This window comes from Plectropomus leopardus, chromosome 6, assembly GCF_026936395.1.
Source record: "Plectropomus leopardus strain MGB_pleo_1.0 chromosome 6, ASM2693639v1, whole genome shotgun sequence".
Classification (NCBI taxonomy): Eukaryota; Metazoa; Chordata; class Actinopteri; order Perciformes; family Serranidae; genus Plectropomus; species Plectropomus leopardus.
In genome coordinates, this window is record NC_142181.1 from 4,577,788 (window position 1) to 4,597,096 (window position 19,309).

General features: G+C 37.8%; 1 protein-coding gene across 2 annotated transcripts; it reads left to right on the forward strand.

The window, feature by feature from the left end:
• Nucleotides 1–1,034: 1,034 nt before the first annotated feature.
• poldip2 (polymerase (DNA-directed), delta interacting protein 2) lies at nt 1,035–18,010 on the forward strand. 2 transcript variants are annotated; one of them, XM_088078549.1, is made up of 11 exons: nt 1,035–1,257; nt 6,725–6,806; nt 7,646–7,743; nt 7,857–7,956; nt 11,477–11,552; nt 11,782–11,889; nt 12,788–12,924; nt 13,115–13,141; nt 13,310–13,435; nt 14,886–14,965; nt 15,099–18,010. In XM_088078549.1, exons 1-11 carry the CDS (start codon nt 1,073–1,075, stop codon nt 15,211–15,213), a joined length of 1,134 nt encoding a protein of 377 aa, XP_087934675.1. In that variant the 5' UTR covers nt 1,035–1,072; the 3' UTR covers nt 15,214–18,010. The 2 variants fall into 2 exon arrangements, with proteins under 2 accessions (XP_087934675.1, XP_087934676.1); XM_088078550.1 differs by having other exon boundaries at nt 6,731–6,806.
• Nucleotides 18,011–19,309: the final 1,299 nt, after the last annotated feature.

Genomic DNA, 19,309 nt, shown 5'->3' on the forward strand with positions numbered 1-19,309 from the left:
AGTACACGTGAGCTCTTTTGGTGCCTTCACGGTCGCAATTTAAAATTCCCAAAGACAGGAGTGGAGGGTTTTAACAGAGAAACAATGCTAATATTTAAATTAAAGTAGTTTTTTGGAGCCTTCTGTGTCACTTTGAGTACGCGTGTAATATTTTTAAATAAAGTAATTGTCTGTAGTATCGATATGATGAGATGATTTTAACTATTAGTTAAGCTGTTGGTGGTTATTGCTAAGTTTTTCAATGTAATCATGAAAAGTTGTGTGCTCACTGTAAGATTTTAAATATAACAACCACATTATTATCATTATTATTATTGGTAGCAGTAGTTTAGTATTTAGATGAGTAGTATAAAAAAAGATTACTAATAGATATGACCATGAAACTTTCCTGGTCATTTACTTCTGAATTATTTTTATGTTTTCTGCTTAAATATGCAAATTGTGCATTATCTAATTAAAATGCACTTTTTGCAAACATTTTCAGAAAAGAAATCTAACATAAACATGTAAATGTGAATTTTGCATGTTTTTCCCCCAGAGGATCTCAAATTTGACCAGTGAATTAAAGAAAATAACATTATTATTATTATTATTGTTGTCATTATTAATAATAGTATTAAGATAAGTAGTGAAAAAAGATAAGGTATGACCATGAAACGTTCCTGGTCATTCATTTTTTAAAATGAATAACTTTTTTTTCCCGCTCAAATATGCAAATTGTGCACATTTTGTTTCCCCACAGAGCCTAATAAAATAAAATAAAATAAAATAAAATAAAATAAAATAAAATAAAACAAAATAAAACAAAACAAAACAAAACAAAACAAAACAAAACAAAACAAAACAAAACAAAACAATAAAAAAATGTTTTGGTTTTCAGCTGTAGTTACTCCAATAAAAATAAAATTGACTGAAGTCGCCACAATGTTTTTAATCACATATTTTTGTCATAATGAATAAAGTTTCTGTTATGTACACAGTCCTCGTAAATCCGACCCTTGATCGGGTCCCTGAAAGCAGCATCAGCTCCCTGCTCGAGCTGCGTGTGTGTGCGCGTGCCAGGGCTGCAAAGATGGCGGCCTGTGCGTTACGCCGAGGCTTCCTGAGCACCGTCAGTAAATACAACAAAAAACACGCACACAGAATACTGAGCGCGGTGGACAGCAGCGGCGGGTTTGAGGGCTTCAGACCGCGGGTACCGTGCCGGGCCTGCGGGCTGCCCGGCGGGCTCCAGCAGAGGAGGTTCATGTCGTCACGGTAAGAGACGCAGCCAGTGTCCTCGCCGCTAATGCTAACATGCTAAAGACTTTAGCTGAGCGCGAGCTGTCCTAAGATGGCACCGTGAAAGACTTTGTCCACGTTTTTGATGAGTGGACAAATGTCCCCAGACGGTGTCTGTGTGATGAGCACAGCGGGCAAACACGAGCTGGTAGTCGGTGGTTGGGAATTTAGGAAAGTACAGTTGTCCTCTGCCGCTCGTGAGCTAGCACGTTAACTAGCCAGCGTGGATTGAGCAACACTTGACACCGTCTGACCCGCTGAGTCAATCAGGCAAAATCACGCAGTTAGAAAAAATTAACACCGATCTTAAAATAATCTTTTAGTCATGTTTTAGAGATATTAGCTTTAACGGTATGGTTATACTTGGGTGAAAAGGAGCGATGCTGTAACAGTAAAATATCTAAAGTATTCGTATACTACATAACGTTATCTCCGTGTTATCCAACAGTGTCTGTATGAGGTGTAGACCGATATTTTCTGGCTGATACCGATATCCATTATCAGTACTTAATGAAACCAATAACCAATGTTTGGAACTGATATGCATTTACTGTAAAAGTAAATAAATAACAAACCCTGAAACCAAAACTGCATTTAAATGCTTTTAGCAAAATCTTTAATAAAAGCTGAAACTTTCAGCGTTATATACAGCAAGTTCCCAGCAACTGTTTTTAGAAGAATAATATAGATTTATTTTTAAATTTCATTTATGCTTGGTCCTTCTACATCTTTGGATTTGAATGGTGAGTTGATTAAAGCACATTTTTATAAATTCAAGTGACAATTTAAATAGAAAATGAATTTTTAAAAGTAGCCCCCTGAGGTTTTACTAAGTAAAAGTTCCTCCCATGCTGACACTTTCTTTGGACTTTTAAATTAATTTCATCTGTAATCATTAAAATAAAATACCAATACAAATAATGCACAATGTCAGATATTGGGTCTGATAATCGGCCAGGCCAATAATCTGTCAACTGCTAACAAAGGCATTAAAAACAATCAACAAGCAAACAAATAACAGTAATTATAGAGATAAAATGATGCCAAACAACAAGCAATAATAGCAATGTTTATAGCTAAAAATAACACTGGATAACAAACATGTTATGGCGTAGAAGTGTGATTAAAAATATTAACACTCATTTGAACAGTTGTAATGGTTGAAGAGTGCCCAAGTTTAAGTTATTCAACAAGTTATTCTTCAACCGAGTACCAAGATTATGTGAGTTTAGAGTTAAAAGCGGTGAAATATAGGGAGGAAGCATCTGTTTAAAAGCTAATAAATAAAAACAATGCCGATGCTGCCTCACAGCCAAATGTGTCCAGCAGACCTTTTAATAAAGGTGGCAGTGATGGGTGCCGTAAGGGTCACCGGTTATGAACATGAGGGCTGAATGGTAAACAGGATCCAGTGACTTCAATGTAGAGGTGGCAGCTTTTCCATAAATTACATCCCCATAATCTAAAACAGATAAAAAACACACTCAGCTCTTCTTTTTCTTTGTAAAAAGAGCAATAAATTCTTATTTCTATATTGAAAGCCAAATATTATGGCCAGATACCATATCTAACATACTGGTATACTATATAACATTATTCGTATGCTATCTAACAGTGTCTAAATGAAGAAATTTCTTTTTTGTCTAATGAAAATTGTAGTATTTAACCACCCATTGTTTACACCGCACTTGTACTATGTAACATTCACTTCTGGTGTTTAATAAAAGCTCTAATTTTACTGTTACAACTTTGCTTGAGGGAATTTACTATTATGTAGACTTTTTTTACTATAAGATTATGAAATACTGCCCAACCATCATCATCACACACACACACACACACACACACACACACACACACAAACAAAAGAAAAAATAATTAAAAACAAAAGATAATAACCTCACTGCACTCACCAATCTACAACATCAGATCTCTGTATGCAATTTACACTGGTCAAATATTCTTAAATATTTGCTAAGAAAGATTAAAATTTGTCATGAAATGTTGCCATGTATATGTATATACATATATATATACACATATATATATGTCAAACAAAAGCATTTACATATACATGAGCATATAAAAACTGAATTACATAATAAATGAAAAATATGTCATGCAGTATTAGCCCCAGGGTTTAGATAGATCTTCATTTCAAACATGTCAAATGAAATCAGACAACTAATAAAAATAAATAAAAACATGCAAAAAAACCCCAAAACAACAACATCAGGTTCCTACCTTACATATTCAGTAAACAAACATTTCATGTCTGAAAAGGAGCAGGAGGAAATAAATAAATACACATAAATACATACTCATATACAAACACATACATTTATATATACATATACATACACACAAACACACATACATACTTAAGCATATGCATATGTATGACGAACTGCTTGTTTTGCAGTACTTCTAAATCCCCACAGTTAGGATAACGGTTCAGCAGTCAGGACAGACATAACTCATGTATATTAATGCATATTTCCCCAGGCAAATGGTTGGGTGGCAGACACGTAAAAATCCTTTAATCGTGGGGAAAAAATTGTTGAAATAATTCTGTGATACTGTGATACTGCGATATTTTCTGAGACAGTTATGGTACCCTGAAAATCTCACACCATTGCCACCCTGTTTACACACCACGACGAGCAGTTTTTGCTTTTCTCAACTTGGACATGGAAGTTTACAGACTCAGTGGCAGTGCTATGATTAGTAACATGGGAACAGTCATGGTGACTCTGCAAATTAGTGAAGATGATTTAGTCATTTAGCCAAGACGGTTGCTCTAAGGTGACATTTTTTTAGGATTTTTTTGACATTTCTTTGTTGCTTGTGTGGTGGTGGTGCGGTAATGTATGTCCACGCTTAACTTTTCTGCTTGGTGTTTACACCAGCAGCAGGGACTTTTGATGGAATAAAACCAACTTGGCTGTGATCCAGTGAAGTGGGTCTTTTTGCTTCTGTAGCCTCCTTTATCTTCATCAACTAGAAAAAAAAAGTTGGCGTAAGGAATCGGGTCAGATCATGACAAAGCGAGCGAGCGGCGGAGTGTACTTGTGAAACATAGCCTCTGTGAGAGAAAGGTGGGTGTGCAGGTGGGTGAGAGCCCCCTCACTGGTCGAAATAGCAGCAGTGAATCAGCACCAGCTTGTATCTCTTAACTTTAGTTTATGTAATCATTTCATTGTGTAATCTCGCCTCCTGTCTTGTTACTGTCATTGCAACTTTTCCCAGACGTGCTGACGGCTCAGTGTCACACTGACCCGGCTTCACTTCTGCACCACTGACAGATAACGGAGATGTGAGATGGATAGTTCCTGTGCAGATCGGCAGGGAAAGTTGTTGACCAGCTGTAGCACTTGGCAGGTTTTAGAGTTTGCAGTAGGTTGGCTATTTTTAGATCTGATTATCTCTGAACACACAGTGTATTGACATTTGTCAGATTGCTGCAGACCCAGAAACAGCAGAGGAACCTATTTTAACGTTGTGTTGAAGTGCCATGTGCATTGTGCACCTTTATAAGGGCTGCACAGTTGTGTCAAAGTTGTCATTTTGATTTATGCAATTTCTGTGCAATCTTATTTTTATATTGTCATAATTCTGAGATTTGATATGTCAAATAAAGCCATCCTAATGTCTCTTAATCCTTTAAAACCTGAGCAAATTGGTTTGGCGTCTTTCAAAAACATGATGAGAAGGCAATCAGCAACTGAAACAAGACATGGCCCAAAAATTAGCAAGAAAATTTTTAAAAAGTTTCAGTGAAATTACCTGAAAAAAAATGAGAATGACCAAATAAAAATAAGAAATTTACTCTTAAAATGTGCTGAAAGCTGTTTTATTCTGTGACATGATTTTAAATATAAAATTGTAATAATTAGAAATATAGATTTCTGAAAATTTTTTATCCATATTTTTGTTGGGAGAATTTTCTAATAATTGCCCTCTTTTTATAAAGTACTTTTCAGGTAGTTTACCTTGTTTTTTTTTTTTGCGTCCAATGTCAATGACCTTTTCTCCGTGTTTTTTTCCCCTAAAGAAACCAAACTAATTTGCTGAAGTGTCAATGGGTTAAATAGCTTGTGAAGGGAGTCTGAACATAACAACAAAACACTGATGTCAATCCAGGTTTCAAAGGGTTAACGATACATCAACACTGTCTTGATTCAGCGCTACAGGAATGATTCACAGCACCACCTCAGGGGAGCACGCAGTGTTATTCTGCATGTTATTAATAAAAGCGTGCAGTCGATCAGGCCAGTAATCTGACAGCTCGTAATCTAGATTTTTACTCAGTATTTTCTCCAAAAAAAACCCCTCTAAAAGCCTCATGGAACCACGTTTGAGTGAGCGGGTCCCTTTTTTGTTCATATTTTACACACACGCATCAGAAATGTCAGTTTTACGCTCGTCTGTTCGACAGTTTCTGGAGGTAATGCAACAACAAATAATGCCGTGTGCCACTAAAGGGACTAAAGAAGCGAGGAAATGTGCATGTAAAAGCACAAATAACCTGAAGGCCAGCATTATTGTTTGTTTTCTCCGCTGATGCCGTTACGTGTTAAGTGGTGCAGCGGCGCGCCGAAATGGAGCAGACCCACTGATTTTAACACATAGCAAATGATTTACACAGCAGATATATGTTGTAGCAGGAAAAAAATGCAATTTAATTTCAGTCAGTCATATTTCTCATAATAAAATCAGGTTAGCTTGTGATTATTCTTGCACAATACAGCCATGATAAGAAATTGACCTGAAAGCAGCGTAGTGTGTAGTATTAAATCCCACTGTCCATATATCCACCTCATTAATCCCCACTCCTCATCTGTGTTGTGAAGATTAGCTTTGCAGGGAGCACAGAAGTATGCGTGTTATTCATTTCAAGTGACCAGCTGTTGTTGTCAGCTGTAATATGCACTGTAAATGTGTGTGTGTGTGTGTGTGTGTGTGTGTGTGTGTGTGTGTATGTGTGTGTTGTTATGAGGCTGCAGGCGAGGACATGGAGATTAGGTGGAATGGTATTCTGTTTGTTGACATCTGAGAAACCGAAGTGTTTTATTCAATCTTGTCAAAGTTGTGATTGAGATTATGACTGAAGGGGAGGAGAGAGGCCGCAGGGAAGCGGCAGGATCGTCCCTCCTATATGCATGAATGTAAATCGTCTCTATAGGAGGGACGATCCTGAAGCCTCTTCATAAGTGCGGGATTTCCTGTTGAGGCTCCTCAGGGACTTATGGATTTTCTTTGTTTGTCCATATATGATGTTTTGATCTCCGTCCTCATATTTTGTACACAAGCCTGTTTGTTAGTTTGTGGTCATATGTTTTTCTTTTGATGCTTAAAGTTTGTGTCACGGACACACACACGAATACAAACACACACATATGCACAGGGTCCGGTGTGTAATGGTGTTGCCTGTTTTTGGCAGGAACAGGCCTGAAGGGAAGATTCTGGAAACAGTGGGAGTGTTTGAGGCTGTGAAGCAGCACGGCAAATATGAAACGGGACAGGTAAGTTACATTCAATCACTAAACACACACACACACACACACACACACACACACAAACCATCAGAGATGGGCTGGTCTAGCTCTTAAGGCAAAGGTGGGCAATGTACGGCTCCAGAGTGGCTCCCTGTGGATTTGACCCAAAATAGATATAGAAATGATGAACAATTTTAACATTTTAATTTTCATTTAGCATATTAATGTGGTAGTCTTAAAGAAATTTGACATTCTCCAGCTGCAAAAATGTGAAACCTATATACCAAATTTAAAAGCAGTTGTTTTAATATTTCAACAACTATGTGCATCATACATCTTCGACCTTCAACTTTTCCTTTATTAATAAATTAATAATTTAATTTATAATATAAATTATTCTATAACCTAGTCTCAATCTCCTTTTCAATCTTGCTTTCACTGCCATCTCTGCAAAAATTAAGTACCAAATAATCCTAAATAGCCAATGACAGAGTGGCCAACTTGTGGTAAAAGATCTTCATGAAAGCTCCTTTAGATTTGTTAGTCATGTTTTTTATTTAGACTTAATTAGTCTTTTTAATTAGTTACTTTCATTAGAGGGCTATATGAAATATACATATATTTAAAATTATTTTTGATCAAACATGGCTCTTTTGACAGTAAAAGTTGTTCAAAAAGCTCAATATCAGTTATTTTTTTTTTCTTTACTGTCCTGTGTTATTTATTCTGTTTTTAAGTTTTCATGAACTTAGTGTTGTTATGATTTGCGTGATCCTGTCAAGTGACTGTAATCTAATTTATGCTCTATTAAACCTCCTTCATGTATAATCTCATCCACTTTCTGCTTGTTGTTGTGCTCTCCTCAGCTGTTTCTCCACAGTGTGTTTGGATACAGAGGCATCGTCTTGTTTCCATGGCACGCCCGCCTCTACGACAGAGACATCACCCCTCCCATGTCTGAAAGGTAAACTCCATCTCTGGCTGCAGACTGAACCAAACAGGCACCTGTTGGCTTGTTTTGTGAGTGAGACTCATATAACCGATATCCTTTTTGTCTCTCCTACTTTCTTCCTTCAGTAAACCTGAGCCTCCAGGAGCGCACGGCTCTAAGGAGGTGAAGGGGAAGACTCACACCTACTACCAAGTCCTGATTGACACGAGGGATTGTCCTCACATAGTAAGTCACTCAACAGTGTGTTTTTCATTTAGGACCGTCAGCTGCGACCTTACTATTCTACTTTTAGAGCTGGATTGTTCATTAGGAGTGCTGTTATACCATTCGGTTATTCATTGCTCCGCACTCTGGGCACAGATGGAGCAGCAGAATGACAGGTGCAGTGAAAGTGAAACTATCATTCGTTACGCTGGGTTTAAAAGTTTGCTTTCATTAACCTCTATAGCAGCTTCTCCTCTTATTCATAGATCTGATCTAAACAGATCACTTTTGATCATGTTGACAGGGAATTATTTACCCCGTGATTTAAACTACACAAACTGCTGCTGAGAAAGAAAAGAAAACTAAATGTGAGGTCCACCTGTGCTGCGTTCATGGACCTGCAAAAACCTCAGAGTTTAGAGAGGGGACAGAATAGAACAAAGGGACACACACACACACACTCACACGCAAGAGTAAAGGTAAGTTTGGGGCACCCAGTAGGTCAGTTGGTAGAGCGGGCGTCCCATGTAAATTTCACATTCATCTTAATTACGTGTACGCATATCACGAAATCGCCTCGCTTGTGTCTTCTTGGCACAGACAATATGGACCCTTGGAATAAATATCATAAAAAACATATTGATCTTGCTTTGATCGCTGCAAGGAAGTGCATTACCAACCACTGGAAATCCGATCACCCTCCTACATTATTACATTGGTTAAATGAACTGTCAAGCTACATCCCATTAGATAAAATTTACTACAACATAAGATTGAAGAGTCAGGATTTTCTTTTAAAATATGGCAACCACATCTCGATTTTGTAGTAAGAAGGGCAGCTTTAGGCACTGTCGATTGATAATGTGCGTTATAATGCATTTATTGAATATGTTATGTTTAGATCTCCAGTGCAATTTCTATGCAGTATGGCACACTTATTTATGTTCAAAATGTCAATGAAGGAAGTCGTGGGAAAGTGGGCATAATTGTATAATAAACTGTCTTTCCTCTATTTCTGTTTCATCAAATTAATTACGCCCAGAGATCTTTTGGAGGGAGTCTAAACATGCAAGAAAGTTGAGATGATGTGTTGATGCTCAGTAACAGATAATTTTGGAATTCATGTAATTAGTCATTTTGGCATTATGCAATGTATTTACTGCTTAGTTTTAAATGCCAGATGAGAAAGCCTCTGAATCATCACTTTCACCACTGAAAACACTAATATCAATAAAAGTTTAAACTTGTGATGGTATCAAGGGCAACTCTTAAATTGTAACGTGTTTCTGATTGTTCAGAGCCGTACAGCCAATCCGCCATCACAGCAGTCAGTACCGCTTTTGGTATTTGAATGTTATTTTACCGTTCTTTAAATGTTCAGCTGTCCGCAAATGTGATGCACCTCTTGGTGATTTTTTTTAATGAGAATGCACAAATTAAATTTGAGAATGCACAAATTAAATTTATTCGTACTCACCACATCTCAGCCTTTCATACCCTCAGGTAATGAAAAACAAGCAAAAAGAAGTTATCGATTATCGGTATCTTATCGGCCACGAAAAGCTGGAAATGATCAGTTTATCGTGTCGGTTGAAATAATCATTATTGTGCATCACTGGTTATGATATCTTCATATCTCACTTAGGAGTCAAAGGGAACCTTTAAGCTTGACAAAAATAGTGATTTGATGTATATCATGATATATATCAATATTAACTGATATGAAAAAGAATTATCATGAAAATACTTTTTTCCAGCTCTATTTTGAAGTAACTATCTGCAGACGTCATAGACTTTATAATAAGGATGGGTGACTTGAAAGCTCCCCAAATTGCCCCACCACCTACATGTCAAACAATTTTTTGTCATTTTTAGGAGTTTCCTATCTAGCTAATATATGTTAAGGCAGGTTTCTCGCACATTTATTTACTTGTGGTGGCCCGCCATGATGAAGTCATCTGCCGCTGTATGTTGATATTCTATATTTGGAGCTGGACTGCTCATTAGGAGCACTGTTATAACATTTGGTTATTCATTGCACCACGCTCTTTGAGCACAGAGTGTACTCTGGGCACAGATGGAGCAGCAGAATGCTAGGCACAGTGAAAGTGAAACTACCATTCATTGAGCTGGGTTTAAAAGTTTGCTTTCACTCACCTCTACAGCAGCTGCTCATCTCATTCATCGATCTGATCTCATCAGATTACTTTTGATCGGAACGACAGATTAATTATTTACCCCGTGATTTAAACTACACAAACTGCTGCAGTGGCCGCAGGTTCAATTCCAACCATGGCCCTTTGCTGCATGTAATCCCCTCTCTCCTCCTTTTCACGCTTATAAATGAAAAAAGCCCCAAAAAAAACTTAAAAAAAAAAAAGGTAAGTTTGCTGATACTCCAAATAACATCACCAGTGCAAGCCGGTAGCAGCCGTATCCAAGATGTTTTGGCTTCATTTTGGTGCAGTGGGAGGAAGTAGAGACACGTCGTCTATCTTTATATTCAGTCATTGGTTCCATATATTGAGTCACTTCTTCAAACATATGAGCCTCCGTCTGGAGGAGAAGGCTTGTTGTTTCTTTTGTACAAACCAAGTGGAAGATTGACAGCCAGAAAATAGTCCAGGTCTCACACACTTATCCTCTGTCCCTCGCAGTGAACAACCGGTATCAGTAATCCAAAACTCAGTGAAACACAAATAATGAATAATGGGCACATTATTCACACATTCTGGTATTAATTGAATTCCTAGAGCTGTGTGGCAGATATTTGGTAAGAATATGTGAATGGTCTTGAGGTAGAGAGGTTGTGTTATACCTCAGCTCTTTAACAGTCACACTAATAAATATATAAATTTAAGAAAAAGTACAAAAGTAAATGTGATATAATATAATTCTGAAAATAAAAGTAATGCCAAACAATAAACATAGAAATAATGAAAGAGAAACAAGAAAAATTTAATAGATGCAAATAAAAATTAATACAGTAAAGAAAATTAAATTTATAATTTAAAAAAAATAGAAAAAAATCAATGTTATATAATAAAAAAAAGTAAAATAAAAGTAATGTCATAAAATAAACAGATTAACAAAAATATATATATAAAAAATGAACATAAAATAAATACAAATAATAATGTATGGTAAAATGGTATGTATGGTAGAAAAAAAACAGTCAATTTAATATAAAATATTCTATAAAAATAGAATTGAATAGAATTACAGTATAATCAAAATACTATATAGCATAGTATAAAAACATTATTATAAATTCATTTATTAAATATTATTAGTTGGTTTTTTTTTTAATTAAACTGGGTTTTGCCAAGTTGTTTGTGCGGTCACAATGCCTGTTTGGTGATTAAACTGACGTTGAGCACTCTTTTAGACACCCTGTAAGTATATTTTGACTGTGTGGACATGTTGTGTGGTGACTGGAGAAGCTGCTGGGAGACTAAGCCGTCACTGTGGTGAAATCTAGCTATGGTTGTTCATTAGTAAGTGAGTCACCAGTGTGAGACTGTTGGTTTGTGTTTGACAGTCTCAGAGGTCTCAGACGGAGGCAGTGACGTTTCTGGCCAACCATGACGACAGCAGAGCCCTGTACGCCATCCCAGGTACGCAGACTGGACAAGTTGGCTGCATACCATCAGAGATGGACCCTATATATACAATTTCTAACAGTTTTTAATGAAAATTCATGATAAATAAGTGAAGATGCTTGACCACAGTGATCCTAGTCACCAGTTTAACTCCCATAGTATCCAAAACTTCCTGTTTTAGGGGGTTATAAGTGCTCTCTGTCTCATCCCCATGTGACCGTAAGTTTGTGTTTCTGTCCTTCAGGTCTGGACTACGTGAGCCATGAAGACATCCTGCCCTATAACTCCACAGAGCAGATCCCCATCCAGCACGAGCTGTTTGAGCGCTTCCTCATGTACAACCCTGCCAAATGTAAACCCTCTGCTACACTGTTTACTGCAGTTTTCAACGTTAATATCTATGTTTCTAATATAATTCTCATGAACATATTACTCCCTGCACTAGTATTATTATTATGTATAGTCTTAACAGTATTTTATTCTAGTATCTGGTATCATAAATAGTAAATAATAATATTCTGTGCAGTCAGTGTAAGTTTAGGTGTTATTCATTTCTGTATTTTAACATTGAATAATAGTGGTTGGTTAAGTAGTTGAATGTTTAACTTTTTATGCCATCATGCTGGAGACATTTTTGGGTTTCGTATGTCTATCCATCCGGATGTTTGTCTCATTTTCGTTAACGTCTTAAGGAAATTTCCTCAAATTTTGCACAAATGTCCAATTTGAGTGAATTATCAACTGATTTGATTTCATTGGTCAACTCTGGGTCATTCTTGGTCATTACTCGAGAATTTATACGCTTAGTATGACAAAATTTCACACAAATGTGTAATAGAATAAAATTATGACATTTTAGAGCCAAACTATGACATCAAAATGTTCTACAAAAACACTTTCTACTTTCACTTTCACTTTTGAGTACGAGCATCTTTTCAGCAAAGTCCATATCTGAAGCATTTATAATCATCATGGCTGCATATCAGTCTTGACAGACATGGGTCTAAACTGCGACTGTAGCTTGACTGGTTCACGGAGACATACATCTACGACGTGGTTACTATAGTTCGTTTTTAATAAGCAGTCTCACTATCCACCAGATCCACGAGAGAAGGTTTTTCTTTGATATACAACAAGTCGAATGAAGCTGCATCTCTAGTTCAGAAATGACCGTTGACATTAACTGGTGACTTTGCAGAAATATTAGAAAACTGTCAGTAAATATTCGTGTTCTTTGTCTTCCTCCGCAGCTCCTCCGTTCACAGCCAGAGACACCCTGAAGGCGTGGCAGGAGAAGAACCACCCCTGGCTGGAGCTCTCAGACGTCCACAGGGAGACCACTGAGAACATCCGAGTCACCGTCATCCCCTTCTACATGGGCATGAGGGTAACTGCAGCTCTTCATGCATAGAACCGGCATTAATTTACCCAAATATGAAGCTGCAGCTGGATCGTCTTTAAACATGCTTTGCATTGATGTTATTTTGGGTCTGCCAATCAAAACCCTGGCTTCTCTGAGCCATTTTCTGTTTTGGTTGCTTCTGTAAATGTTAATAGATTTCCGTCTTTGTTCTCAGGAGGCCCAGAACTCCCATGTTTACTGGGTGAGTAGCTGATTTTTCTTACTGTGGGGAACATCATGTGGACAGTCACAGTGGGAAATTAACACCAGCTACACACCAGGCACCGCTGTATTTCATGGTAGTTATTAACCCCGCCTGTGCCAGCAGACTCAGTGTATTAACATGTTTGTGCGCGTTGTCTTCCTGCAGTGGCGGTACTGTATCCGTCTGGAGAACATGGGCAACGAGGTGGTTCAGCTGAGAGAGAGGCACTGGAGGATCTTCAGCCTGTCAGGAACCCTGGAGACGGTGCGAGGGCGAGGAGTCGTAGGCAGGGTTAGTACACCGCACACACTCACCCACATGCAGTATCCAAAACTTCCACCATCTGGAGATGATGTCAGTTTTAACCAGTAAACTATATATTTTCACTCCTTTTTTACTGTCTTTGAGTACCACAGAAGTTACAGAACACATTACAAATACTGTTAAACGGTCGTTGGCTGTGTCTCAAAGTCATTCTACTTTTTGCAAGTTTTTTTTAGACAACCATCCATAATTTATTTTAAAAGAAATTCTTAGCTGGGAGCAACTCCTCCATTTGCTTTTTGCATTACATAACAAGACGAGTGTGCATCAAAAACACACTTAGCAATCAGCCATATTTTGTACGATTTCTAACTGGTTTAAGTATACTTTATTTTGTTACTTTTTCAATATAAACACAATACATATTCAAAACCTGCGTAGAACCAGTAAGTAGTCTGGTTTTAGGACACAGCAGTGGTTACAGCTGTGATACACTTAAACGGATGTGTCTGGTGTGTTGCAGCACAGCATGACCATCACAAATGCAAAGATCACATAACAATATTTATGCAAACCCTGACTCATTAGGGCTTTTTATAAATACAATAAATAATAAAATTATATAATATATAAATTATCTTAGATTTTGGATATTGAAATATTGTAAGTGTTGTCTTTTTCTTGTTTAAAAGGCTGCATCACGGTGAAGTGATGCTGTTTTCTTAATATACCAGACTGTTCTAGCAGCTGTATTATTTTTTTATCATTAACTAACATCGGGTTCACACTGAAAACTGATTTTGGTGCATGCCATGAAGCATGCTGATTTTCCATGGAGCACCGGCCGTTTGTTTTCGGCGCCCATATTAAGCCATCAGACCGTTCACACATGATGGGCCGCAACCCTGAGCTGCGTGGCAGGCCCACCAAACTGCAGATTTTTGGCATCTGGTCTATTATTTCTGTGTGCAGCGAGTGAATCTGTGTCATATATTAGATGTTATAAAATGATCTGATCATGATAAATGATAAAATATGCATCAAGTGCTTCCACAATGTTTTTTAGTTGTGTCTAAACAGAAAGGGAGAGAGATGAGCAGACACACAGAAAGAGACACAGAAGCAAGCAGAGACAGAGCTCTCTGTGCGGCCAGGTGACTTCTGACGGGCTGCTGCGGCGTGTCAATCAACATACCGGGGTGCTTCTGCATCCGTTGTGAACCAGACTTTATTCTTATGTCAACATCACCGATGACTTTTTATCAAACTCGTGTAAAAATTTAAAGAAAGCACCAACTGTACAAAATCAATGCAATATCAATATTGAGGTATTTGGTTAAAAATATTGTGATATTTGATATTCTCCTTATTGCCCAGCCCTAACTGTACAGCATATACAAATTCTACTATTCTAATGCAGTATACTGTATTATATTTATGCAATTGAAATGTTTTACATGTGTGTGTGCTGTGGCAGGAGCCCGTGTTATCCAAAGAGCAGCCAGCCTTTCAGTACAGCAGCCATGTGTCCCTACAAGCCCCCAGTGGTCACATGTGGTGAGTCTGCTCATTCTCACATCAGTTCATTGTCACACAAATCACATCACTGCTACATATTCTACTCTTTAGTACATCTTGTAAAGGCTTGTACTTTATGTACTTATGTACTAATGCTGTTATTTGTGTTTAGGGGGACGTTTCGTATTGAGAGGACTGATGGCTCCCACTTTGACGTTCGCATTCCTCCTTTCTCCCTGGAGAGCAACAAAGACGACAAAGCGCCGCCGGCTGGCTACACGTTCTAACTGCGAGTAGTCGCCTCCCACCTGTGAGGCCCCGGACACGTTGTCAGTCCTGGTCCTGGTTCTTTAGAATTGCCCTCCCTCTGTAACATTGCCTCAGTCTTCAGCATAAGAGTAACGCGGGTTATGCAAAGGGAAAATATTGCATCTTCTAGATCATCTGTGAGTAGTCAACTGCAATATATCACTGATTGAATCATATAGGTTAGTGAAATGATTGGCGTCTGCGCGTCTTCGCTCCATGTTGTGTTGGAGGAGACACGCACGGTCAAGTGGAAGGGAGGTTGGGAAGAGGAGTCAGTGTTGCCAAGCTGAGCTGGATGTGTTGTGCATCCAGCAGCTGAAATATTGAGCTGGTTGTTTTTATAGCGAGAGTATTCCCTGCTGAGCTGCGGGGACGTGGACCGAGCAGCAGCTCCAGCTGAGCTTCATACTGAATACTGAAGTCAACAAGTAAGCCATCACTTAAAGTACACGTTACAACCTCCTTCATGTAAACAGGACCTATGACTTTTATGCCGGACCCTATTTTCCTGTCATTGTTTTTTAATTATAATACTGCTCTGTTGCAGTTTAGTTACGTCAGACCTCTGTGAGAGGGAAATCAGACTGAATTCTGGGCTGTTTTTAGTGCTGAAGTTGCAGCGTTTTACAGCACTGAAGCACAGTGGAGGGAATTAGGAGTGACTGACGCTGATGAGCAGAAAAAGACTCCTTCAAGGTCCAGTGTTTAGGTCTAAGGGGCATATATCGACAGAAATGGAATAAAATATTCCCAACTATATCAGGGTTTACGCTAGATTTTTTGACGACCAGTATGGCCATAGTGAAAATGTACTGGAGGTATGTTTTAAATAGCCATATGACGGCGTTTACATATAACAGCTTACATTTAAATGGCGTCACCATAAATAACGAGCTCACTGTCCACAGTCTGGCTCGCTTTAATAAAGCAGATCTCCGGTCTAATCTATAAGCAGACCGGCGATGTGTTTGAGGTTTCCGTGGAAAACGTGATGCTACAACGTCACCAAACTACACCGAGCACACTAAGACAAGACCACGACTGCCGCTGATTCAGCATACGCTCTGAAGAGGCACGGACCCTCTCTGCACGGCTTCAGTGGATAAACAGATCATCCTGTAATTAAAATCTGATCTGCATAATACACGTTTATACCGAAGTTGTTTTGGCACCTTATCTTATAGGTCACACAATGTTAGGTTATTTAATATGCTATTAATTTATTTATTTATTTGGCATATTTCCAGTCAGACATTTTGGCTGTTGATATTTTGATATGCAGGAAAATAACACATAATATCTGCAGAAAAGCTGGCATATGTCTGCTAGCGTAAACCCTGATAACTATGTTTTTATTAGTATATTATCACCTGAAAGTTACAACTGTGTTTCATTTCCTTAGATGAGCAGTTTATATCCACAATCAGAGCTCTTCCACGGAGTCTGCCACGTGTTTCTACGGTAGCCCAGAACGGACAATCGGAAGTGCTGGCTCTAGTTTGGGCCATTTGTGTTTTTGATTTGGCCGCTGTAGCTTTGCACACGGGAGAAGTTTCAGTTGGTTGCAGTCTGCAGCCTCGCCACTAGATGTCCCTAAATCCTACACACTGGACCTTTAATCTTTAAATCAAATCAAATCTCCAAAAATGAATTTTCAGTCAAAATATATATATCAAACAGTCAAATTTAAACTCCCCTTCTACAGTCTAACTTAGTCTGTGCAGAGAGATCTATCAGGTTTGAACGTCTTAGAATAAAGCCTCAGGTCTCTTGGCGGTCTCTCATTTGTCCCTTTGTCACATGGACAAGCCGTCAAACCGTTTTTTTCTTGTTTTTGTGTTTTTTTGTTTTGTTTTTTAAGGATGGCTTACCTGAGGCAGATAAACATCTGCGCCATATTCTCTACATTTCTATATGATCGATTCAGTCAAAAATACTCTTTATTCCTTCATTTGAGAAATCATTTTGATGAACCTGTTACAGATTTGTGTGGAGAGCTTTTTTGAGTTCATAACTGCCAAGAAAGCAGCCACAGAGACTTCCGGATGTAGATGTATTTAACCCTTAAATCAATGGTCACAACTTCACTTCACACTGAGCTCTATTTAAGGGATAATGTGACCCATAAAAACAGAAAGCTGCCACAGTTATCATTTTGGTAGGGAGTTAATTCTGTAATTATATTTGTACATAATTTTAGTTATTTTTTTGATCAGTGCTTTAAAAACTTAATTCCATCCACTGTGCTTCAGAGTTGTGAAAGATCAAACTAAAAAAGTCAGGGGGGCGGGGATGGAGATTTTTCATAAGCAGTGACGTTTATGTGTTGACAGCCAAAAAAAGAATCCCTCCTTTGCTGGAGAGGAGGTGAGAGTCGGGTCTGAGTCGTCTTTGAATAACAGATGCAGCACACCATAATGTACTTAAACATGGCTGTTCGCAGCCAGTGTTGTGGATAACAGGAGAGGAGCGTGTGTGTGTGCGAGTGTGTGAGTGTGTGTGTATTTCTTCTCTGTAAAAACCAGAATGAAGTCTTCATCCCGTACACACACGCCGGATGTTGTTCGTTAAGGCTGACTGTTTGACTTAAGAAGCTCTGTAACGCAAAAAAGTCGTGAGGCGGGCAAGAAATTCTCTCTGGTGAAGTGAAGAAAGAAACTAACATTTGTTTTGATAAGGAAAAGTGATTTGAAGCAACTTTGATGGTTGAAAAACTACTGTAAATAGAGATGTAATTAAAGGCAAAAACAAATAAATAATACCTTTTAAAAAGCACATCTTGACATTTCTTGTCTTAAATTTTCAGTTTTAATGAATGCAGCGGTCAGTCTCAAACATGCTCATTAGAGGTGTTGTCTGCACATGGAAAGTAGTGTTTCATCTGTTGAATGAGCTTTAATCAAAGGTAATAATTTATTTAAAGAGCACTTTTCACTAAAAACATTGTCAATTACAGTCAGTAAAACCATACAGAATAAATAAAATCAATAAAGGCAAGACAAAAAAAGCAAGAAATCTGCATCAATCAAACATAAAAGGCAGGTGGCAGATTTTATTCTCTGTACATTGAATGTGTATTAGTATTATACAGTATATCTATTTCCTCTAACTACTGCTACAACAAATTACAGCTGTTGTATTATGAAGTTATTAGTTTATGAAATCCAAACAGCCACCACCAGAGGTCAGTGCAGTCCGCCCCGCGGTCACTGTCGTGCAGATAACTCCTGTCATGGACCATGTGATCACATTTACTGCACTGAATACTGATAACATGGAAATAACTCAAGTTTATCTCCTGTATAAAATAGCATTTTCCATATGTATGTTTCATTGACGCCAACTAGAAATAATATTTGCATTTTTTTTAAACTTAGGGACTGTTCATTATTTATGAGAGGGGAGGGGGTTGGTTTAAATGATTTTTTAATGAACTGGGAAGGGAGGTATGTTTTTGATATGGCAAAGGGAAGCAACTTCAACATTAAATGGTTTTATTTTGTACTTAAATACCCCCAGAACCCTCCCATAACCCTATAAAGCCATTTAACCCTTTAAAAGCTGGGCGTGTTTGTTTGATTACTCTTGAATTGCATGAAATTAGTAAAAGATGTCAAAGAAAATGACCTCCTGCCCTCATAAATAACGAACAGTCCCTTATATTGTAGATTTCTTTATATCTGTATGTAAATGTATAGTTTGACAGTCACCTACACTTGAGAATCTGAAAAGTTGATCTCACTTAAAATAATTTTGGGAACCAATTTCCTTGAAAAAGTAAAGTAAATATAACTATTAATTCTTATTTATGTTTATTTCTAATTTTTAGGTTTACTTAAAATTTAGCTGTATGTACTTAATGTTCTGAAGTTGTTGCAAATTAAAAATGACAAGTGAAATAACCTTGATCTTTGTGAGTGACTTAAATTGATCATCAAAAAGAGGATTTTGCCGGTGATGACGTTAGGAGATCTGCAGGTTCTGTTTTGTTAACATGTTTAAGAAAATGCGAACAAAAGAAAAATGGAAAATAAGTATGCAGGATTCCCACGGATCCCTTAAAAAGTCCTGAAA